General features: G+C 38.6%; 1 protein-coding gene across 3 annotated transcripts in view; it reads right to left on the bottom strand.

The window, feature by feature from the left end:
- Nucleotides 1-26,190, bottom strand: part of TBC1D22A (TBC1 domain family member 22A) — a 1,537,055-nt gene that overhangs the window by 770,673 nt on the left and 740,192 nt on the right. For all 3 annotated transcript variants that reach the window (XM_053716617.1, XM_053716618.1, XM_053716619.1), the window contains exon 8: nt 7,057-7,171. In XM_053716617.1, the coding sequence (XP_053572592.1) occupies nt 7,057-7,171 (115 nt within the window). The remainder of the gene's footprint in view (nt 1-7,056; nt 7,172-26,190) is intronic.

Raw genomic sequence — 26,190 nt, 5'->3', positions numbered from 1 at the left:
TCTACTTCAGAGAGGGAAATCCATCCCCTCTCCAGAGCCTTCCAAAATTTAATATTCCAATACAACCTTTACGATACTTGGAGGTCACTACATCCACTAGACAGGGAATTCACCTTTTATTCTTCCCCTCACAAATCCTTTACTCGCATAGATTACTTTTTTGTCAGTGCTCGACTCCTAGACTATATCTATACCATTAAAATACCTTCAGTAGCATGGTCAGATCATGACGCTGTAACTTTGACTATAGGACCACACTTAACATGCACTTCCTCTCCGTCATGGCAATTGAAAAACCCCCTTGTCACAGACCCCGTTCTCAAAATTAGTTTCCAAGAGAAAATAATAGAGTTTCTTACTATTAACGACACCCCTCAGGTCACAACTGAAGTGCTTTGGGCTACACTCAAGGCAGTCTTGAGAGGCCACTTTATCACTCTTGACGCTGAAGCCCGTAAACAAAGAGGGTCCTCCTTAGCTACTCTTTCTGCACAGCTTCGTACACTTAGACGCTCTCTCAGCGTATCTTATTCTAGTACGACATTACATGAAATTTCAGTAATTACTAAACAAATTCAGGAGTTAGAACTTCAAAGAACTCATCACATAATAGAGAAATGTAAAATATTTTTCTACTACTATAGTAACAAAGCCACCTCAATTTTAGCTGCCAAACTTAGGAATCTTACGGCACAAGCCAGAATTAAGACCATCAAAAGTTCAACCGGCAAACCAATTTACTCACCTAGGGAGATTTGAGACACCTTTAAATCCTATTATCACACCCTCTATAACATCGAAGACGACCTAGTATACTCTCCGTCTAGTCCAACGGATATTCTTTCTGAACTCCCTTCAACTACCTCTTCTCTCACCAGATAGCTTTTCGATACTAACCGATTCTATCACTATAGAAGAAATACAAAATGTTATAAAGGATTTGAAACTAGGTAAATCCCCTGTCCCAGACGGTTTTACAGCTCACTTCTATAAGTCCTTTCAACCACTAATAGCCCCGATTCTTTGTAAATTTTTCAGAGAGCTAATGAAGAAGGGTTCCCTTGCTGGAGAATTTTTGGAGGCTACAATCACCACAATCTTAAAACCAGGGAAACCCCCTGAACTATGCGGTAGCTATCGTCCTATATCCCTTCTTATTCTTGATACAAAACTATATGCTAAAATCCTTGCCAATCGGCTTTCAAGGGTCATCCCCTCCCTGGTCCATTCTGACCAGGTGGGATTTGTTCCTCAGAGGGAAGGACCAGACGCCACCAGATGGATTCTTGATATCTTGTCGATCATGGCGGGTCCCATTCCTTTCCCTGTATTTAGATGCCAAGAAGGCCTTTGACAGAGTGAGGTGGGAGTTTCTTTGGATTACGATGCAAACTTTTAATACCCCAGACGTTTTTATCCGGGCAGTACAGGCCCTATACTGTTCCCCTTCAGCCAGAGTGAAGGGAGTTGGATTTAGGTCAGATCCCTTCCGTATAACCAATGGCACCAGACAAAGCTGCCCACTCTCACCCCTTCTTTTTGCACTCGTGATAGAACCCTCAGCACAAGCGATTAGACTGAATCCCCAAATCCTCGGGGCACAATTAGCAACTTCTTCCCATAGCATTTCCCTTTATGCGGATGATATTACTTTATTCCTCACCTCCCCAATTACCTCACTGCCCACTGTTTTCGATCTACTTAAAAGCTTTGGTCAGCTAATCTACTACAAATTAAACATCAATAAAATGTTAGCCTTATATTTAAATATCTCCCCTCAGGAACTAACTCGCCTACAGAACCTCTACCACTTCCAATGGAATGTGCATGCTATTAAGATCTTAGGCACGTTTTTAAGCCCTGTCCTAGAAACCACAATTACGAAAAACTTTACAGACAGACTCTCAGAATTTCGGAACCTCCTTTCCTCTTGGGAGTTCAGGGAGAACTCATGGACAGGCAGAATAGCTGCGATAAAGATGTATTTTATCCCCAAACTTACTTACCTGTTTAGATGTATCCCATACAACATCCCCAGACCCCTGTTAAATAAGTTACAAAGCCTCATTACTGCTTATGTATGGATAAATAATAGACCCAGAACTTCTAGAACCACACTCCAGAGGCCGCTTACACATGGGGGCTTAGCCCTCCCCAACATTATACTATACTATACAACAGCTAGACTATCACACCTGTTTTGCTGGAGTCTTACAGATGATCATCCTCGGTGGTTTGATGCAGAATTGTCGATTTTCCCGTTAGGACTTAATTTATCCGATCTTTTGTGGATCCCTCCTCACTATAGAGAAAAGCTAGCTAACTTATCCCCAATAATTTTGAATGCTCTCCAGTTTTGGGGCCAGACGAGACACACCCTGGGTTTAGCTCCACACCCTTCCCCTGCGCTTACTATGAGCGGTGCCCTCTACTGCCTCCCGGACTCACATTTTTTGTCTTCGCGAAGTCTCGCCCCCATTTTGGCAATGGACCTCTATGACCATAACCAATGGCTCACTCATACACAGTTCTGTACAAAATTTTAAATCCTCCCCGCTTATATTTTTAAGGCTTTTCGTCTCCGCACATGGTTAAATTCATGGAAATATCCACGGAAAAACTTAAGGCCACTATCGAAATGGGAGACTAAATAGACCCAAGGAAAAGGCCTGATGCATGCACTGTCTTTTAACTACAATCTCCTCCTTGAACCTACCACACACCATAAAATAGCCCAACATAGAGCCTGGGAAAGAGAGATAGGCTTCATAGCCGATACCGATACATGGCATACACATATTACTGTTACTAAAAAACTTCTACACTGTGCTAATCTTTGGGAGCTGCAGTACAAAATTCTGGTTCGATGGCACTTCACACCTTCTACCCTACATAGGATATATGGCACTCAATCCCCCCTGTGTTGGAGAGGTTGTGAGCAGTTAGGGACCTCATAACATATATGGTGGTCCTGTCCTAAGATCCAACCACTCTGGCGGAAACTTTTTAGAATTCTTCACAGATTAGACATTGTCCTCCCACTCAAACCAGAGATATCACTACTTCACATGCATACCGGAGATTTGACGCCGTCTAGAGAAGCCCTAGTAATATAGTATGAAAGCAGCAGTTCCTTAACATGTTTAACTAAATACTGTATGAAATCAGCTGTTCCAACTGAATAATTTATGAAAGTGGCAGTGTTTTAACATGTTTAACCAAATATTTTATGAAAGCAGAAGTCCCTTGTCATGTTTAACTGAATACTGTATGAAAGCAGAACTCCCTTAACATTGTTAACGGAATATTATATTAAAGCAGCAGTCCTTTAACATGTTTCGCTGAATACTGCATGAAAGCAGCTGTGTCTTAAAATGTTTAAAGGGACATTCCAGTCAAAATGTAAATGAACATAGATTTATTACATATTTGAATAGAAACATATTTGCAATATACATGTACTGGCAAAAATGCTTCTAGTAAGAGTTATCACTGTTAAAGAGTTAACATTTTTCTATGCATGTGCATGTGAAGCATAGTTAGATATTGTCACTGCACCCACATATTAAATATTGCAGCTGCTCAGATCATCAGTGGGGCTTGTATCATGTCAACAATTAAAAAATTGAGTCATTACCAGATGGTACAAGCACCTTAGGCTCTCCGAATAAGTGTTGTGTTTAAAATGCTGGTGCACGGTGCATACTTAAATACACTTTTGAAAAAGCTATAGCTTTTATAAGAAGCATTTTTGCTACTGCATGTATATTACAAAATTGCTTTTGTTCAATACCAAAATGCACCCATGTGGTTTCCAATTTTGGCTGGAATATACCTTTAACCAAATATTGTATGAAAGTAGAAGTCCCTTGTCATGTTTAAATGAATATAGTATGACAGCAGCAGTCCCGTAACATGTTTAACTAAATACTGTATGAGAGGTGCAGTCCAGTAACATGTGTTACTGAATATTGTATGAAAACAGCATTCTCATAAAATGTTTAAGCTGAATACTGTATGAAAGCAGCCGTCCCTTGTTATGTTTAACTGAATACTGTATGAAGGCAGCAGTCCCTTAACATGTTAACTGAATAATGTACGAAAGCAGCTGCCCCTTGTCATGTTTAAAGGAATACTGTATGAAGGCAGCAGTCCCTTCACATGTTAACTGAATAATGTACGAAAGCAGTTGCCCCTTGTCATGTTTAAAGGAATACTGTATGAAGGCAGCAGTCCCTTAACATGTTAACTGAATAATGTACGAAAGCAGCTGCCCCTTGTCATGTTTAAAGGAATAATGTATGAAGGCAGCAGTCCCTTAACATGTTAACTGAATAATGTACGAAAGCAGCTGCCCCTTGTCATGTTTAAAGGAATACTGTATGAAGGCAGCAGTCCCTTCACATGTTAACTGAATAATGTACGAAAGCAGCTGCCCCTTGTCATGTTTAAAGGAATACTGTATGAAGGCAGCAGTCCCTTCACATGTTAACTGAATAATGTACGAAAGCAGCTGCCCCTTGTCATGTTTAAAGGAATACTGTATGAAGGCAGCAGTCCCTTAACATGTTAACTGAATAATGTACGAAAGCAGCTGCCCCTTGTCATGTTTAAAGGAATAATGTATGAAGGCAGCAGTCCCTTAACATGTTAACTGAATAATGTACGAAAGCAGCTGCCCCTTGTCATGTGTAACTGAATACTGCATGAAATCAGCAGTCCCGTAACATGTTTTACAGAATAACGTATCAAAGCATCATTCCCTTAACATGTTTAACTGGAAGTGGCTGTCCCTTAGCATGTATAAACTGAATACTGTATGAAAGCAGAAGTCCCTTAACATGTTTTACTAAACACTGTATGAAAGCAGAACCCACTTTACATTTTTAACTGAAGTTGTTTGAATACATCAATTAACAAAAATATAAAGGGAAGTTATTTTCATGTGCATTTTAGTGTAATCTATGAAAGCCACCAATGGTCAAATTGTGTTAAGAAAATACATTTTGGTGAAATACCGTAACTATTATGTTACAATGTTAGCAGCTTATAAAAAAAGTAACATCCCACTAAGCTGATGCACTAGAGAGAGTGTTATCAAAGTACAATATTTTACCCCGTGAACAAAATAAATTGATTCTATATTTGCAGTTAAATCAAGGCTAATAACATTGTCCCAAAATCTGTAATCTCAGCAAACATGGTCACTAAAACAATGTATCAGAATGACAATTGAGAGATGTTTCACAGATTTAACAGACCTCCCCTGTATTTCCTAGGAAGATAAATACGTATTTGTGTTCACCTATGATCTTGACACAGATGCTACCACATTAATAGTCACTTGGGTCCTAAAATGCAAGTTGCTGGCAAAGTAGTTAAGACAAACTTATTTACCACATTAATTAAATGGTCTATTTAACATGGAATATCAATTCTCTAATCACATCTCAGCTGAACTTCTTATTTCAATTAACAACTCTAAAGTCTTCCAACAGAGATCCAACTGTTCTAGGATCATTAAGAACATTTTCATTATCTGTCAAATGAGGGAGTAAAAGGCAAAAACGGCAAGCACTCTCAGGAGTAGGCCTCTACCCTACTTAAGAGATGATTAGGGAGTAAGCAGCAGTTGTTCTCATTAGTTGCTAAGCAATGAATAGACCTCCAATGAAATCAGCATCAGAAACAAGAAGGGAAAAAAAAAGTCTCCATGTAAATCCCAACGCGAGGACAACTTGCCCTTTTCTATTAACAGTAAATTTGAGATTATGACACTAAAGTGTAATCATTAGAAGTCAGAGAAAGGTGAATAAATGCAGAGCAATTTCAGCAAAAACTTTGAAAATCAAATACTGTAAGAAGCATTTTGGATTTGTCTTCAGTAGTTACAGTGCCAGCTGTACAATGGATTCGTTAAGTTGCTCTAAAATGAATCACCGGACTCATAGGCAATGCAGCATTTGTAACTAAACTGTGAACACTATAATAACTGGAAAACAGAAATGAAATATCATCTGTATATTACTTCTGCCTTTAATTAAAGGGACATTCTAGCCCAAAACTTTCTTTCATGCTTTAGAAAGAGCATGCTATTTTAAACAGTTTTCTAATTTACTTCTGTTATCTAATTTGCTTCATTCTCGTGATATACTTGGTTGCAAAGCATATCTAGATATGCTCAGTAGCTGCTGATTGGTGACTGCACATAGATGCCTCTTGCTATTGGCTCACCCATGTGCATTGCTATTTCTTCAACAAGGTATATCTAAAGGATGAAGCAAATTAGATAATAGAAGTAAATTGGAATGTTGTTTAAAATTGTATTCTCTACCTGAATCATGAAAGAAATATTTTGGGTTTCATGACCCTTTAACAAGTCCAACATGAACAGTACAGCACAAACTAAATAAAACAGGCACTGCTGTAAGCAGGATAACATTAGTGGACATTACTGCAGCATAACCAAGAGATACTGGGGAGCGAGATTTTTGTAGCTATCTATATATTTTGCAGTTATCATTAAACAAAACACTAGAATGACAAGGATATGATAAACAGATGTCATCAAAAAGCTGTAGTCAGCCATTTGAAATATAAAACCTCAATAAAAAAAAATCTGCACTCTAAGGGATTTCAAAATAAAGGTCAAAGTTTATTTGGGGGATAATATTCTTCTTATTTTTAAGTCCCTGAGAGTGCACTTAAGTACTATTTAACTTTTTAAAGGGGAATTTATGACCCATAGATAAAAAAAAATACTTTAAATGTCCCTTTAATTATTTTTTACACAAGTATTTAAAAAAAATATATTTATTTATATGTATTAAACTTTTTGCAAATTTGATTATATGTCTACACTGAAAACACATATACATTTTCTTCAAATTTACACCTTAAAACTATATTACTCTAATATTAATGAAAATTAATAGTTTGGAAAATGGGCTGAGGATGGAGCACAATATCAGCATTAAAGTAGCCCATAATGTCCAGATATGCCTAAAAAGTAGAAATAAAATCATAGACTGCAGTAATTAATTCTGCTTAACTTACCTATATAGTCACCAACGAAGACCACAAAGAAAGGTGTGACAAGATCATTAATGCCTTGAACATATCCACTGGCTGGATGGCGAATCGCCCATATAAACAAAATTCTTTCAAATATCTGTGGGTGGAAAAAGTGAAATAAGGACTGTTTCTGTTCCCTCGTATATATATATATAAAAATTAAACAAGCAAATATGAAATACTTGAGTGCACAAATGTAGGGTTAATGCTCATTAGAGAGGCACTATATCACATTTCTGTGGTTTTGTTGTTTAATATTTTTTCAAAAATCCTTTTTCTCCAGAAAACAAAATTAAAAAAATAAATGAATAACTAAAACATGGAGGTACATGTATGTCTTTAGATGAATGTGCTTATTAAACTGTTCTACCTCTTTGTAAACTCTTAAACGCAACTTAGAAAATCCTATATCAGCCATGACACTCACACGTTTTGTTTTTTAACCCAGACCTCACACTTTTGTGATATTTTGCTATTCTACTGGAGGTATAAGATAGGCTGTTTATAGTTATTTTGATGCCAAATTTACTGTACGTAATAGTAAATTAAGAGAACATGCAACCCAATTTTTTTTTAAATATTTCAGGTAATGCATACACTTTTATACAACTTTCCAAATAATATGTATTATCAAATTTACTTAATTCTCTTGGTATCCTTTGTTGAAAGAACATCAATAACATACTGAGAGCTAGATAAACACATCTGGTTAGCTAATGACAAGAGGCATATATGTGCAATCACTAACCAGCAGTCAGCCCCCAGTAGTGCATTGCTGCCCCTAAACATACCTAGGTGTGCTTTTCAACAAAGGTTACCAAAAGAACAAAGCAAATTAAATAATAGAAGTAAATTGATTTTTTTTTTTAATTGTATGATCTATCTGAAATAAATTGTTTGGGTTTCATGTCCCTTTAACACTTTGAAAGATAGTTCATATTGCTATGTTTACCAAAGTCACAAAAACATAATTTATGTAAGAACTTACCTGATAAATTCATTTCTTTCATATTAACAAGAGTCCATGAGCTAGTGACGTATGGGATATACATTCCTACCAGGAGGGGCAAAGTTTCCCAAACCTTAAAATGCCTATAAATACACCCCTCACCACACCCACAAATCAGTTTAACGAATAGCCAAGAAGTGGGGTGATAAGAAAAAAAGTGCGAAGCATATAAAATAAGGAATTGGAATAATTGTGCTTTATACAAAAAAATCATAACCACCCCAAAAAAAGGGTGGGCCTCATGGACTCTTGTTAATATGAAAGAAATGAATTTATCAGGTAAGTTCTTACATAAATTATGTTTTCTTTCATGTAATTAACAAGAGTCCATGAGCTAGTGACGTATGGGATAATGACTACCCAAGATGTGGATCTTTCCACACAAGAGTCACTAGAGAGGGAGGGATAAAATAAAGACAGCCAATTCCTGCTGAAAATAATCCACACCCAAAATAAAGTTTAATGAAAAACCTAAGCAGAAGATTCAAACTGAAACCGCTGCCTGAAGAACTTTTCTACCAAAAATTGCTTCAGAAGAAGAAAATACATCAAAATGGTAGAATTTAGTAAAAGTATGCAAAGAGGACCAAGTTGCTGCTTTGCAGATCTGGTCAACCGAAGCTTCATTCCTAAACGCCCAGGAAGTAGATACTGACCTAGTAGAATGAGCTGTAATTCTCTGAGGCGGAATTTTACCCGACTCAACATAGGCAAGATGAATTAAGGATTTCAACCAAGATGCCAAAGAAATGGCAGAAGCTTTCTGGCCTTTCCTAGAACCGGAAAAGATAACAAATAGACTAGAAGTCTTACAGAAAGATTTCGTAGCTTCAACATAATATTTCAAAGCTCTAACAACATCCAAAGAATGCAACGATTTCTCCTTAGAATTCTTAGGATTAGGACATAATGAAGGAACCACAATTTCTCTACTAATGTTGTTGGAATTCACAACTTTAGGTAAAAATTCAAAAGAAGTTCGCAACACCGCCTTATCCTGATGAAAAATCAGAAAAGGAGACTCACACGAAAGAGCAGATAATTCAGAAATTCTTCTAGCAGAAGAGATGGCCAAAAGGAACAAAACTTTCCAAGAAAGTAATTTAATGTCCAATGAATGCATAGGTTCAAACGGAGGAGCTTGAAGAGCTCCCAGAACCAAATTCAAACTCCAAGGAGGAGAAATTGACTTAATGACAGGTTTTATACGAACCAAAGCTTGTACAAAACAATGAATATCAGGAAGAATAGCAATCTTTCTGTGAAAAAGAACAGAAAGAGCAGAGATTTGTCCTTTCAAAGAACTTGCGGACAAACCCTTATCCAAACCATCCTGAAGAAATTGTAAAATTCTCGGTATTCTAAAAGAATGCCAAGAAAAATGATGAGAAAGACACCAAGAAATATAAGTCTTCCAGACTCTATAATATATCTCTCTGGATATAGATGTACGAGCCTATAACATAGTATTAATCACAGAGTCAGAGAAACCTCTTTGACCAAGAATCAAGCGTTCAATCTCCATACCTTTAAATTTAAGGATTTCAGATCCTGATGGAAAAAAAGGACCTTGAGACAAAAGGTCTGGTCTTAACGGAAGAGTCCACGGTTGGCAAGAGGCCATCCGGACAAGATCCGCATACCAAAACCTGTGAGGCCATGCCGGAGCTACCAGCAGAACAAACGAGCATTCCTTCAGAATCTTGGAGATTACTCTTGGAAGAAGAACTAGAGGCGGAAAGATATAGGCAGGATGATACTTCCAAGGAAGTGAAAATGCATCCACTGCCTCCGCCTGAGGATCCCGGGATCTGGACAGATACCTGGGAAGTTTCTTGTTTAGATGAGAAGCCATCAGAACTATTTCTGGAAGTTCCCACATTTGAACAATCTGAAGAAATACCTCTGGGTGAAGAGACCATTCGCCCGGATGCAACGTTTGGCGACTGAGATAATCCGCTTTCCAATTGTCCATACCTGGGATATAAACCGCAGAGATTAGACAGGAGCTGGATTCCGCCCAAACCAAAATTCGAGATACTTCTTTCATAGCCAGAGGACTGTGAGTCCCTCCTTGATGATTGATGTATGCCACAGTTGTGACAATGTCTTATCTGAAAACAATGAACAACTCTCTCTTCAGAAGAGGCCAAGACTGAAGAGCTCTGAAAATTGCACGGGGTTCCAAAATATTGATCTGAAATCTCACCTCCTGAGATTCCCAAACCCCTTGTGCCGTCAGATACCCCCACACAGCTCCCCAACCTGTAAGACTCGTATCTGTTGAGATTATAGTCCAGGTCGGAAGAACAAAGAAGCCCCCTGAACTAAACGATGGTGATCTGTCCACCATGTCAGAGAGTGTCGTAAAATCGGTTTAAAGATATTAATTGAGTTATCTTTGAGTAATCCCTGCACCATTGGTTCAGCATACAGAGCTGAAGAGGTCGCATGTGAAAACGAGCAAAGGAGATCGCATCTGATGCGGCAGTCCTAAGATCCAACATTTCCATGCATAAGGCTACCAAAGGGAATGATTGTGACTGAAGGTTTTGACAAGCTGATATCAATGTTAAACTTCTCTTGTCTGACAAGGACAGAGTCATAGACACTGAATTTATCTAGAAACCTAAAAAGGTTACCCTTGTCTGAGGAATCAATAAACTGATTGGTAAATTGATCCTCCAACCATGAACTTGAAGAAACAACACAAGTCGATTCGTATGAGATTCTTCGAAAATGAGAAGACTGAGCAAGTACCAAGATATCGTCCAAATAAGGAAATACCAAAACCCTATTCTCTGATTACAGAAAGAAGGGCACCGAGAACCTTTGAAAAAAATTCTTGGAACTGAGGCTAGACCAAATAGTAGAGCCAAAAAACTGGTAATGCTTGTCTAAAAAGAGAATCTCAGACACTAAAAGTGATCTGGATGAATCGGAATATGCAGATACACATCCTGTAAATCTATTGTAGACATATAATGCCCTTGCTAAACAAAAGGCAGGATAGACCTACAGTAACCATCTTGAATGTTGGTATCCTAACATAACGATTCAATAATGATAGATCCATAACTGGTCTGAAGGAATTGACCTTCTTTGGTACAATGAAGAGATAAAATAAAACCCCAGCCCCTGTTCCAGAACTGGAACTGGCATAAATACTCCAGCCAACTCTAGATCTGAAACACATTTCAGAAATGCTGAGCCTTGCTGTGTCAATTGGGACACGGGAAAGAAAAGAATCTCTTAGCAGGAGGCCTTAACTTGAAGCCAATTCTGTACCTTCCTGAAACAATGTTTCTGAAACCAGAGATTAAGAACGGAATTGATCCAAATTTCTTTGAAGAAAACGTAATCTGCCCCATACCAGCTGAGCTGGAATAAGGGCCGCACCTTCATAGGTACTTAAGAGCTGGCTATAGGATTCTATAAGGCTTGGATATATTCCAAACTGGAAATAGTTTCCAAACTGATACCGCTCCTGAGGATGAAGGATCAGGCTTTTGTTCCTTGTTGTGAGGAAAGGAACGAAATGATTATTTACCCTGGAAAGAAAGGGAAAGCAAAGTTGACTTAGAAGACATGTCAGCATTCCAAGTTTAATCCATAAAGCTTTTCTAGCTAAAATAGCTAGAGACATATACCTGACATCAACTCTAATGATATCAAAAGATGGTATCACCAATAAAATTATTAGCATGTTATAGAATAATAATAATGCTATAAAATTAGGATCTGTTACTTGTTGCGCTAAAGCATCTAACCAAAAAGTTGAAGCTGCAGCAACATCCGCTAAAAATATAGCAGGTCTAAGAAGATTACCTGAACATAAGTAAGCTTTTCTTAGAAAGGATTCAATTTTCCTATCTAAAGGATCCTTAAATGAAGTACTATCTGCCATAGGAATAGTAGTACATTAGCAGGAGTAGAGACAGCCCCATAACCTTAGGGATTTTTGTCCCAACAAACTCTAATCTGTCAGATGGCACAGGATATAATTTGCTTAAACGTCTAGAAGGAGTAAATAAATTACCCAAATTATTCCATTCCCTGGAAATTACTTCAGAAATAGCATCAGGGAGATAAAACACTTCTGGAATAACTACAGGAGATTTAAAAACCTTATTTAAACGTTTACATTTAGTATCAAGAGGACCAGTATCCTCTATTTCTAATGCAAATAACACTTCTTTAAGTAAAGAACGAATAAATTCCATCTTGAACAAATACAAAGATTTATCAGCATCAACCTCTGAGACAGAAACCTCTGAACCAGAAGAACCATTATCAGTATCAGAATGATGATGTTCATTTAAAAATTCATCTGAAAAAAAGAGAAGTTTTAAAAGACTTTTATGTATACTAGAAGGAGAAATAACAGACATAGCCTTCTTAATGGATTTAAAAAATAAATTCTCTTATGTTATCAGGAACACTCTGAAAATTAGATGTTGATGGACAGCAACAGGTAATGTAACAGTACTAAAGGAAATTTTATCTGCATTAATAAGTTTGACATGACATGCAATACAAATAACAGCTGGAGAAACAGATACCAAAAGTTTATAGCAGACTTAGCTTGGTAGCTCCAGCACTGTGCAGTGATTTTCCTGTAGTAACTTCTGACTCAGTTGCAACGTGGAACATCTTGCAATATGTAAAAGAAAAAAACAACATATAAAGCAAAATTGATCAAATTCCTTAAATGACAGTTTCAGGAATGGGAAAAAAATGCCAGTGAACAAGCTTCTAGCAACCAGAAGCAATAAATAATGAGACTTAAATAATGTGGAGACAAAAATGACGCCCATATTTTTTAGCGCCAAAAAAGACGCCCACATTATTTGGCGCCTAAATGCTTTTGGCGCCAAAAATGACGCCACATCCGGAACGCCGACATCTTTGACGCAAAATAACGTCAAAAAATGACGCAACTTCCGGCGACACGTATGACGCCGGAAACGGAAAATAATTTTTGCGCCAAAAAAGTCCGCGCCAAGAATGACGCAATAAAATGAAGCATTTTCAGCCCCCGCGAGCCTAACAGCCCACAGGGAAAAAAGTCAAATTTTTGAGGTAAGAAAAAATATGATAATTCAATGCATAATCCCAAATATGAAACTGACTGTCTGGAAATAAGGAAAGTTGAACATTCTGAGTCAAGGCAAATAAATGTTTGAATACATATATTTAGAACTTTATAAATAAAGTGCCCAACCATAGCTTAGAGTGTCACAGAAAATAAGACTTACTTACCCCAGGACACTCATCTACATGTTTGTAGAAAGCCAAACCAGTACTGAAACGAGAATCAGTAGAGGAAATGGTAAATATAAGAGTATATCGTCGATCTGAAAAGGGAGGTAAGAGATGAATCTCTACGACCGATAACAGAGAACCTTATGAAATAGACCCCGTAGAAGGAGATCACTGCATTCAATAGGCAATACTCTCTTCACATCCCTCTGACATTCACTGCACGCTGAGAGGAAAACCGGGCTCCAACTTGCTGCGGAGCGCATATCAACGTAGAATCTAGCACAAACTTACTTCACCACCTCCCTTGGAGGCAAAGTTTGTAAAACTGATTTGTGGGTGTGGTGAGGGGTGTATTTATAGGCATTTTAAGGTTTGGGAAACTTTGCCCCTCCTGGTAGGAATGTATATCCCATACGTCACTAGCTCATGGACTCTTGTTAATTACATGAAAGAAAACTACAGTACGTTGAACATTTAAGCAATTCTATTACAATTATCTGATGATAAAATTAAAATATTTAGAAATATTGCCTTAAACTGACAAACAGTGCACACTGCAGTCCCTCTTTGTATCACCGCCCCTTCTATACAGTGTATTTAGAGAGTTCAGGCCACTCAAACAAAAAGATTTAATTTTGAACTGTACTTTTAGCTGAGTTAGCACGAGAGCAGGAGAGATAAAATAGCGCTCCACTCGTAATCTGGCCCATAGTTTGTTAGGATCATTAACAAATTAGAGCATGCATTTTAGCTTTAGAACACCCCTTTAATAAACAAGCAAGTTACAGATAGATGATCTGTACAACAAAGTAAATGTACAGAAACGTACATCCATGTATTGATAAACTCTGCAGAGTTCTTCTGGTCTACAAAGACTATTTAGATGGATTTAAAGCCTCTGCAGTGCTGAATTTCACTATGTTCATAAACTGACAATGCAGTTCATATGCAGCTGCTACAGCGCTCAAGTCTTATCATATAACTTATTTTTTTACACTTGAAAAGTCGTAATAGGCATCAGAAACGATTTCTCATTTTCAAATGTAATATTGGGCTAAATATTTAAAGTCACAAAGATTTAAAAATAAACCGCACATTCCTATGCATTATTCATAAAAATATATTTATGTTTTTTTTATGTCTGGTGTCTGCATGGTGTGTGGAAAGGAGATAACACATTTCTTCTGTATTACATTTCCAAAAGTGTCCCCTGACTTGCAGGAGTATCTTTTATTTGAATGATACTGTAATGAAGCACTCAGGCTGATTTGCATTACCTTTCTGTTTGAAATGTCAGGTCAGTATGACACTGATCCACGAAAATGTGAACAACAATTGACTTACCTCTCACAGTGTAATATCATTCCTCTAACCTATGAAGTTGTTGTCTGCAGGAAAAAAGACTTATATAAAATGCTATTAGGTTAAAGCTGTAGCATGTATGTGCATACAAACATGCACAGTATATGTATATATTTTTTTTTTATTTTTTTTTAATATGTAGAGAAGAAAAACACAGAGGCACTAGTATGGCCTAGTAACGTCTGTACAAAGGATTATTCAGTGTAATACAATATTTATTATTTAGGATCCTCTCGTCAATCCAAACGTCTGTGACCACTTCATTAGATATATACACTAGACAGATAAAGTTGTTTAGCGATTTATTTACAAAGTATTGCACATACACAGAGGGAGTGACTCTGATGTTTCACACTTTTTTAACACATTATAATATACATTACTACTTATTATCCACTATCTATTAGTGTTGTATAAAGAATGGGACTAGGGTTGCCAGCTGTCCTTAAAAAAAAAATACCGGACAGCCAGCAGATAGCGTGTGTGTGTGGGGGGGGGGGGGGGGTCTTATGGCAGAAAAAAAAAAGGCACACGCGATCAATATTAGGGTTGTTTTTATTGTGTATATAACACTTATTAAGGTCATTAACAGGTTACAACAATAAACTGTTTGTTTATTGCTGTAGGCAGGTAAACTGTCATTCGCATATTGAGAACTTGGTGTCAAGGGTCATAATTCCTAAAGGCAGGATGTGTGTGTGTGTGTATATATATATATATATATATATATATATATAAAATCACACACACACACACACACATGTATATACATTGTGTGTGTGTATATATACAGTACATCAAATTGCTTTGGGGTAGTAATTATATATACATTTATAATTCACATACAGCTACATAATATATAAAAACAGAATTTATGCTTACCTGATAAATTTCTTTCTCCTACGGTGTGTCCGGTCCACGGCTTCATCCTTACTTGTGGGAATATTCTCTTCCCTAACAGGAAATGGCAAAGAGAGCACAGCAAAAGCTGCCCATATTGCTCCCCCTCTGGCTCCGCCCCCCAGTCATTCGACCGACGGTTAGGAGAAAAAGGAGAAACTATAGGGTGCCGTGGTGACTGTAGTGTACAAAAATAAAAATTTGAAACCTGACTAAAAAACCAGGACGGGCCGTGGAACGGACACACCGTAGGAGAAAGAAATTTATCAGGTAAGCATAAATTCTGTTTTCTCCTACATTGGTGTGTCCGGTCCACGGCTTCATCCTTACTTGTGGGAACCAATACCAAAGCTTTAGGACACGGATAAAGGGAGGGAACAAGTCAGGTTACCTAAACGGAAGGCACCCACGGCTTGCAAAACCTTTCTCCCAAAAATAGCCTCCGAAGAAGCAAAAGTATCGAATTTGTAAAATTTGGCAAAAGTGTGCAGAGAAGACCAAGTCGCTGCCTTACATATCTGATCAACAGAAGCCTCGCTCTTGAAGGCCCATGTGGAAGCCACAGCTCTAGTAGAGTGAGCTGTAATTCGTTCAGGAGGCTGCCGTCCGGCAGTCTCATAAGCCAATCGGATGATGCTTTTCAGCCAAAAAGAAAGAGAGGTAGCAGTAGCTTTCTGTCCTCTTCTCTTACCAGAATAAACGACAAACAAAGATGAAGTCTGTCTGAAATCCTTTGTTGCATCTAAATAGAATTTTAGAGCACGGACCACATCTAAATTGTGTAACAAACGTTCCTTCTTTGAAACTGGATTCGGACACAGAGAAGGAACAACTATTTCCTGGTTAATATTCCTGTTGGAAACCACTTCTGGAAGAAAACCAGGTTTGGTACTCAAAACAACCTTATCTGCATGGAATACCAGATAGGGTGGATCACACTGCAAAGCAGACAATTCAGAAACTCTTCTAGCAGAAGAAATAGCAACCAAAAACAGAACTTTCCAAGATAGTAACTTAATATCTATGGAATGTAAAGGTTCAAACGGAACCCCTTGAAGAACTGAAAGAACTAAATTTAGACTCCATGGAGGAGTCATGGGTCTGTAAACAGGCTTGATTCTGACTAAGGCCTGTACAAAAGCTTGTACATCTGGCACTGCTGCCAGGCGTTTGTGTAACAAAACAGACAAAGCAGATATCTGTCCTTTTAGAGAACTCGCTGACAACCCTTTATCCAAACCCTCTTGGAGAAAGGAAAGAATCTTAGGAATTTTAATTTTACTCCAAGAAAATCCCTTGGATTCACACCAACAGATATGTTTTTTCCATATTTTATGGTAAATTTTCCTAGTCACAGGTTTTCTGGCTTGGACCAGAGTATCTATAACTGAATCTGAAAACCCACGCTTAGATAAAATCAAGCGTTCAATTTCCAAGCAGTCAGCTGCAGAGAGACTAGATTTGGATGTTCGAATGGACCTTGTACAAGAAGATCCTGTCTCAAAGGTAGCTTCCATGGTGGAGCCGATGACATATTCACCAGGTCTGCATACCAAGTCCTGCGTGGCCACGCAGGGGCTATTAGAATCACGAGGCCTGCTCCTGTTTGATCCTGGCTACAAGCCTGGGAAGGAGAGGGAACGGTGGAAACACATAAGCTAGGTTGAACAACCAAGGCGCCACTAATGCATCCACGAGTGTCGCCTTGGGGTCCCTGGATCTGGATCCGTATCTAGGAACCTTGGAGTTCTGTCGAGACGCCATCAGATCCATGTCTGGAATGCCCCATAATTGAGTTAACTGGGCAAAGACCTCCAGGTGGAAAGTCTGACGACTCAAATAATCCGCCTCCCAGTTGTCTACTCCTGGGATGTGAATTGCAGATAGATGGCAGGAGTGATCCTCCGCCCATTTGATGATCTTGGATACCTCTCTCATCGCCAAGGAAGTCTTTGTTCCTCCCTGATGATTGATGTAAGCTACAGTCGTCATGTTGTCCGACTAAAATCTTATGAATCCGGCCTTCGCTAGTTGAGGCCAAGCCCGGAGCGCATTGAATATCGCTCTCAGTTCCAGGATGTTTATCGGGAGAAGAGACTCTTCCTGAGACCATAGACCCTGAGCTTTCAGGGAGTCCCAGACCGCGCCCCAGCCTAATAGACTGGCGTCGGTCGTGACAATGACCCACTCTGGTCTGCGGAAACTCATTCCCTGAGACAGGTGATCCTGAGTCAACCACCAACAGAGTGAGTCTCTGGTTAACTGGTCTACTTGAATCTGGGGAGACAAGTCTGCATAATCCCCATTCCACTGTCTGAGCATGCACAGTTGCAATGGTCTTAGATGAATTCGAGCAAAAGGAACCACGTCCATTGCTGCCACCATTAGACCTATTACTTCCATGCACTGAGCTATGGAAGGCTGAGGAAAAGATTGAAGAACTTGACAAGCCTTTAGAAGCTTTAATTTTCTGACCTCTGTCAGAAAAATCTTCATTTCTACAGAATCTATTATTGTTCCCAGAAAAGGAACTCTCGTAGACGGGGACAGGGAACTCTTTTCCACATTCACCTTCCACCCGTGAGACCTGAGGAAAGCTAATACAATGTCTGTATGAGCCCTTGATCTTGAAAGGGACGACGCTTGTATTAGGATGTCGTCTAGGTAAGGTGCCACTGCAATGCCCCTCGGTCTTAGAACCGCTAGAAGGGACCCTAGCACCTTTGTGAAAATTCTGGGAGCAGTGGCTAAACCGAACGGAAGAGCCACGGACTGGTAATGTTTGTCCAGAAAGGCGAACCTTAGGAACTGATGATGATCTATGTGGATAGAAATATGTAGGTATGCATCCTTTAAATCCACGGTAGTCATGAATTGACCCTCCTGGATTGTTGGTAAAATCGTTCGAATGGTTTCCATTTTGAACGATGGAACTCTGAGGAATTTGTTTAGAATCTTTAAATTCAGAATTGGTCTGAAAGTTCCCTCTTTTTTGGGAACTACAAACAGGTTTGAGTAAAACCCCTGACCTTGTTCCACTGTTGGAACTGGCTGTATCACTCCCATCTTTAATAGATCTCCTACGCAATGTAAGAATGCCTGTCTCTTTATCTGGTCTGAAGATAAGCGAGACATGTGGAACCTTCCCCTTGGAGGAAGTTCCTTGAATTCTAGAAGATAACCCTGAGAGATTATTTCTAGTGCCCAGGGATCCTGAACATCTCTTGCCCAAGCCTGAGCAAAGAGAGAGAGTCTGCCCCCTACTAGATCCGGTCCCGGATCGGGGGCTACCCCTTCATGATGTCTTGGTAGCAGCAGCAGGCTTCTTGGCCTGTTTACCCTTGTTCCAGCCTTGCATTGGTTTCCATGCTGGCTTAGCCTGGGAAGTGTTACCCTCTTGTCTAGAGGCTGCAGAGTTAGGAGACGGTCCGTTCCTGAAGTTGCGAAAGGAACGAAAATTAGATTTGTTCTTAGCCTTGAAAGGCCTATCCTGTGGGAGGGCATGGCCCTTTCCCCCAGTGATGTCTGAAATAATTTCCTTCAATTCTGGCACAAAAAGGGTCTTACCTTTGAAAGGAATATTAAGCAATTTTGTCTTGGATGACACATCCGCCGACCAAGATTTTAGCCAAAGCGCTCTGCACGCCACAATTGCAAAACCTGAATTTTTTGCCGCTAATTTCGCCAATTGCAAAGCGGCATCTAAAATAAAGGAATTAGCCAACTTTAGTGCGTGAATTCTGTCCATGACTTCCTCATATGGAGTCTCCTTATTGAGCGAATTTTCTAGTTCTTCAAACCAAAAAGACGCCGCCATTGTGACAGGAATAATGCACGAAATTGGTTGGAGGAGGAAACCTTGCTGAACAAATATCTTTTTAAGCAAACCTTCCAATTTTTTATCCATAGGATCTTTGAAAGCACAACTGTCCTCAATGGGAATAGTTGTGCGTTTGGCCAACGTAGAAACTGCCCCCTCAACCTTAGGAACTGTTTGACATGCGTCCCTCCTGGGGTCGACAATGGGGAACAATTTCTTAAATATAGGAGGTGGGACAAAAGGTATACCTGGCTTCTCCCACTCCTTAGTCACTATGTCCGCCACCCTTTTGGGTATCGAAAAGAAATCAGCGTGCACAGGGACCTCAAGGAATTTGTCCATTTTGCACAATTTTTCTGGAATGACCAAAGAGTCACAATCGTCCAGAGTAGTTAGCACCTCCTTAAGCAGGGCGCGGAGATGTTCTAACTTAAATTTAAACTTCACAATATCAGGTTCTGCCTGTTGAGAAACTTTTCCTGAATCAGAAATTTCTCCCTCCGACAGACCCTCCCTCACTGCCAATTCTGACTGGTGTGAGGGTATAACAGATAAATTATCGTCAGCGCACCCTTGCTCATCCTCTGTATTTAAAACTGAGCAATCACGCTTTCTTTCAAATGCTGGCATTTTGGAAAAAAGATTAGCTATAGAATTATCCATTACTGCCATTAATTGTTGCATAGTAACAAGCATTGGTGCGCTAGATGTACTAGGTGTCGCCTGCGCGGGCATAGCTGGTGTTGACACAGAAGGAGAGGATTATGAACTATCCCCACTACCTTCATTTGAAGAATCATCTTGGGCAACCTTATTAAATGTGACAGTACTGTCCTTACTTTGTTTGGACGCCATGGCACAATTTTCACATACATTTAAAGGGGAGACCACCTTGGCCTCCATACATACAGAACATGTTCTATCTGAAGGTACAGACATGTTAGACAGGCTTATACAGGCTATTAATGCAATAAAACCGTTTTTAAACAAAACCGTTACTGACTCTTTAAATGTTAAACAGAGCACACTTTATTTCTGAATGTGTGAAAAACTATGAAGGAAATATCCGATCCTTACCAAATTTGCATCCTAGTGTCTTAATGCTTTGAAAGTATTGCACACCAAATTTCAATTTTGTAACCCCTTAAATGAGCAAACCGGAGCTATTTGTTCAATTTACCAGTTTAAACCCACTACAGTCCCAGCCACAGCCTTTGCTGCGGCTTTACCTTTCCTTGGGGGTTATTCGCCACAGAAATAAGCCTTCCAGAATCATTTTTTATGGCCACAGGACCTTCTCACATGAACCTGCATTAAGGCGCGAAAATGAGGCCTCCTCCCTCTGCATACCAGAGTGAAAGGCCCTTCCTGACTAGAATAGGTGTCTAAAAGACTGCCAGGCGAATAAAAAACGTTCCCAAAGTGTTTTCAAGTTCCAAAACACTCCAAAAGTCATATAAATATTGTATAAATCCATCGATTTAGCCCACAATAGTGTCAACCAGTATATAGCCCATTAATAAGCCTTCATTCTGTTATGAGTCTAAGAAAAATGGCTTACCGATCCCAAAAAGGGAAAATGACAGTCTTCTAGCATTACTATGTCTTGTTAGAAAATGGACTAGTCATACCTTGAGCAGAAAAGTCTGCAAACTGTTCCCCCCAACTGAAGTTCTCTGGGCTCAACAGTCCTGCGTGGGAACAGCAATGGATTTTAGTTACTGCTGCTAAAATCATACCCCTCTTTAAACAGAACTCTTCATCACTTTCTGTTGTAGAGTAAATAGTACAAACCGGCACTATTTTAAAATAACAAACTCTTGATAGAAGAATAAAAAACTACAACTAACACCACATACTCTTTACCATCCCCGTGGAGATGCTACTTGTTCAGAGCGGCAAAGAGAATGACTGGGGGGCGGAGCCAGAGGCGGAGCTATATGGGCAGCTTTTGCTGTGCTCTCTTTGCCATTTCCTGTTAGGGAAGAGAATATTCCCACAAGTAAGGATGAAGCCGTGGACCGGACCACACCAATAGTTGTCACCCTCTTACTATTTAAGTGCAAATACCTCATGGCGATTGGTGAAGGGAAGTGTCAGCTTTTGATCTCCCTGGCTTGTTCCCAAAGTCTGGCAGGCTGCAAAAGTTTAAAGAGTCCCTCTCTCATAGTCTCAGCCAGGCTGTGTGACTCACTCCCTTGCAGGATTTTTAACACCGCACCCGCGCTAAACTAGGTGACTTTAGAGCATCACGTGACTGACACTCCCATCCAGACTCAAGAGAGGAGTGCCGCGCTACTCAAGGTATCAGCATCACATGATTGACAATTGACATATTGTCATTAGGCTCAGAACTTCAGAAGCGGAGCACCGCGCTACTTAAGTTCCTAACTTCACATGACTGACATGTCACTCACCAGGCTCAGAAGCGGAGCGCCGTGCTACTCAGGTTCCCTTTGCCACTGACTGTAAGTTTTCAGTGATTAAAGGCAGCTCAGCCAGGAGGTGTATTTCATTACACTGTGCTAGTGAACGGATGCACGCACCCTCTGCTAAATATGACACGACCTACCTTACATATAGGTCACTCACTCCTCTCGCGGGCATGCCAAATTGCCAATAGCCAGCTTTATCTCTGACCCTAGATGGATAAACAGCAGCGTACTACTCGGCGGAACCAAAAGTCAGTGGAACAAAGTGCTGTGCTTCTGTGAGCATGGGAGCTGGGACTTTGGGTCGGGACATAACTTGTTAGAGTAGCAGATCATTATGAATAAAAAGAACTGTCTTAGAAAGGCTTGTCCTTTTTTTTTGTACTCGTATTACCGGGCAGCAACTGAAAATACTGGATTGTCCGGTCAAATACCGGACACCTGGCAACCCTATGATGGGACCTAACAATAACTTTAATCACATATCACAGATAGGCTCACATGTTGTCTATGTTTACATGAAACAGGGCTGAGTTTATCACTATGGTGATTTCATTAGTAAAATTAACTCTCAGCTGGGTAAAGGCCAGGATAAGTGTCTGTCAATGGATATCTGCACACAGACAATTTGAGGATTAGGGGGGTGGGTTTGTATCAATTAACCTATTGTAGGACCAGGAAGGGTTTAAATAGCAAGTGTATCCATTTTTATTATCATTGTATAGCCTGAGGAAACAGGCTTTGAAGGGCTGAGAAACGTGTTGCTTTGTTTTTAGATAAAATTATGTTTTTATGATACACTTGCCTCTTTCTGGGACTTTATATCGTGTGGTTTTGAGAGGATCCTGCCAATGCCTGAGCACAGTCTATGGGGCGACTGAGAGGTCTCAGCTCGGTATTACTGCACCTGGAGGTGCGCAACATCCTGTAAGTGCAATCATTAAAGGGACATGAAAACAAAAAAAAATATTTCATGATTCAGATAGAGAATACAATTTTAAACAACTTTCCAATTTACATATATTATTTTATTTGCTTCCTTCTCTTGTTATCCTTTGTTGAAAGGTTTATCTAGGAAAGCTCAGGAGCAGCAAAGAACCTAGGTTCTATCTTCTGATTGGTGGCTGCATATATATCGATTGTCATTGGCTCACCCATGTGTTCTGTTAGAAACCAGTAGTGCATTGCTGCTCCTTCAACAAATGATACCAAGAGAATGAAACAAATTAGATAATAGAAGTAAATTAGAAGGTTGTTTAAAATTGTATTCTCTATCCAAATTATTAAAGAAAAAATTTGGGTTTCATGTCCCTTTATGTGGTATCAATTTGCCTGTCTCCACTGTACTAGGCTATGGTAGCTGTGTTTTATCACTCACAAGAACGAAAGCCTCACCTGCTGACCATTTGATCGGGTGCTTGAATTGTTGGCACACAGTGAGCTGGACCACTGTCATTGTTCCAGTCTGCTCCATCTGCACCATTGGGTGCTTCACCCTTGTGAGTACCTTTTTGTATTACACTGAATAATCCTTTGTACAGACGTTACTAGGCCATACTGGCGCCTCTGTGTTTTTCTTCTCTCCAGATCAACCATTACCAGGGACCGACCATCCTTTTGACAGAGTGCTGCCAGCTTGCTGGATAATAAGGACTTTTTATATATATTCTTTTGGGTTATGTTTTATTTGGATTTGATGTGTATCTTTTGTTACCTGTCCTGATCAATCATGCTATAGGATCTGTAGTAAGGAAGCGCCCCCTATGAGAATTTGTTTTGCATATCTTATATCCCATATTGTCTTTTTTTAATATGTGCAAGTATTATGTAAAATCATTACACTTAAAGAGACATGATACATAAATGTTGAAACACTTGAAAGTGATGCAGCATAGTTGTAAAAAGCTAATTAGAAAATATCACCTGAACATCTCTATGTAAAAAAGAAAGATAGTCTATCTTAAAATGTCCTAAGTATTCACACCCCATTGTAAAGGACTTTAAGCAACAAATCAGTATGTCTGTCCTGGGTCAGGCAAGGGAGTGAGCTTCATACACACTCATGTTATTTCCTTATTCAGTTTAAGGAAGTTTACTATGAAATCTCATGAGAATTAAGTGAAATCTCATGAGATCACAGTAAAAAAGTTCATGCAGATTGGCTGCTGTTCATTTCTTCCTTTTTTCATTTACCTGCAGCTGGGCAGTAACTGAAAGATAACTTTTTACAGAACACTTACTTTGGTGAGATGAGGAAATTGTGATGTAAAATAGCTTTCTTTTTTTATAGAGATGTTCAGGTGATAGTTTTACTGTCAGCTTTTTACAGTTATGCTGCATCACTTTCAAGTGATTTAGCATTTGAGTAGTATGTCCCTTTAAAATAATGTATTAGATCAAGTCTCCCTTACAGATACCAGTCATCCTTAAATTCCTCTGACACGATTATTGAAGTTTGTAACAAGAGTGACAAGGGCGCAGTGGCACACTAGATAATTATTCAAATAAAAAAAATGTATGAAAAAAGTTGGGGTATTGAAACATGAAGCACAATAAAAAAAAATCCCGCAATACGGAAATATGAATGTTCTTTTTACAGATTAAAGGTTTAGTTTTCCTTTGAAAGTCACTTTCAATTTACAGTTACATGCAGGGGAAATACACTTTATTTCTCAATATGCATTATACAGAATTTCTTATTTTTCTTTGCCAGGGTGACTTTTTTTTCTGTTTCTTAATAAGATCATGACCCAAATTCTCTCAAGAGTCCTAAATTTTAGCATTACTTAACCCAGGTTCATAGGAACTCGTACTATGGCAAAACAATCCTAAACTCCGTGACCCTAGACAATGTGTAAAGAACTATACCTAAATAACATGTTTTTTATGAAAGAATGAAAATGAAATTTCTTACCAACAATTTATAGGCAACAAAGGCCTAATAGAATCAAAGGAACAGTGTTTTTTGATAAGGTATATATATATATATATATATATATATATATATATATATATATATATATATATAAATATATATATAGAGAGAGATATATATATATATATATATATATATATATATATATATATCTCAAGGTCCAATATGATGATGGTTAATGTTTGATTATTGATTTGTATACATCATCTCCTATTTGGGTGATTGGTTTAACATAATGGGGGAGGGGCTTGTTTGGGTATTTAACACTGTTTGTACCGCTACTTGGTGTTTATTGGTGTTATATATATATAAAAGCACTTCCACCTCAGGTACTTCTTCCACGATTTCCAAGGGGGTTTTATAAAAGGGAAAGAGAAGTTAAAACCTTTGAAATTAATAAGGTAACTGCATATTCGCCAGACATCACTTTCATGTATTCAGTATGTTTCACCATCCTCAAACATTTATGCCTAATGTTTTACCTGAATCTAGTCAACAGCCATTTACTACTAATGATACTCAGTGAGATTTTACAGATAAATATATAACCAGGAAAGAAGCCTACATCACATATTAAATGAAAACCATAAAAAGCATGGAGCTTTTTTGTTAATATTTCTCTCTCTCTCTTTGCAACTGGCAAACAAATATTTATAGCAACACGTGCAAATACTGTATGTTATTAGAGGATGCTCCATCATTTTCAGCAAGATGCATGGAAAATTAAACAGTATTTCGAATAAACCTTTATGCCAAAATATTGAGTGGTATTGTTGCCAAAAAATAGGCAAAGCTTACTTCTCAATAAAGCACTTTAAGTTTAGAATCAACAGGGGCCCTGATACGTGACAAAATATCATGGAGCTAACAGAGAATTGATAATCCTACTGATAAAGTCTAGACATCCTTACTCAAAATAACACAACAATGATTTAAACAAAAAGTATACTAATTTAAAAAAATGTACAGACGTGAAACGAAAGAAACAAATATAGTACTGTTATAAAAATGTTTACACTCGTGAGAACCACCACATCAAAAGGAATGTTGTTCTTTTCAGCATTCAAGTCTATTAAATCAATTCCCCATTTCAGTGTCTTTCATTTATAGTGACCAATTGTTTAAAACCAACTTGCAGACCATGAGAATGATGCTTATGTTTCCAATAGTATAATAGGTATATAAACTCACCCACTTGTTGTGAGAGTAAAAATGTATTTATTGACTCAGAACAATGATATAATATCTGTTTAAAATGGCCTCATATTATTCTCATTCCATGGAACAAAAAAGTATAACTGTAGAAGACCAAAAGACATAAAAAACTAAGCCTTTTTCAGGGAATTACAATTTTAATATCACAGGGCAACTGAGCTCTGGTTGGAGATAGATA

The sequence above is a fragment of the Bombina bombina genome, chromosome 6 (genome assembly GCF_027579735.1).
Source record: "Bombina bombina isolate aBomBom1 chromosome 6, aBomBom1.pri, whole genome shotgun sequence".
Lineage (NCBI taxonomy): Eukaryota > Metazoa > Chordata > Amphibia > Anura > Bombinatoridae > Bombina > Bombina bombina.
Note: the sequence above shows the minus strand (reverse complement) of the source record. Positions and strands in the feature narration are given on the sequence as shown.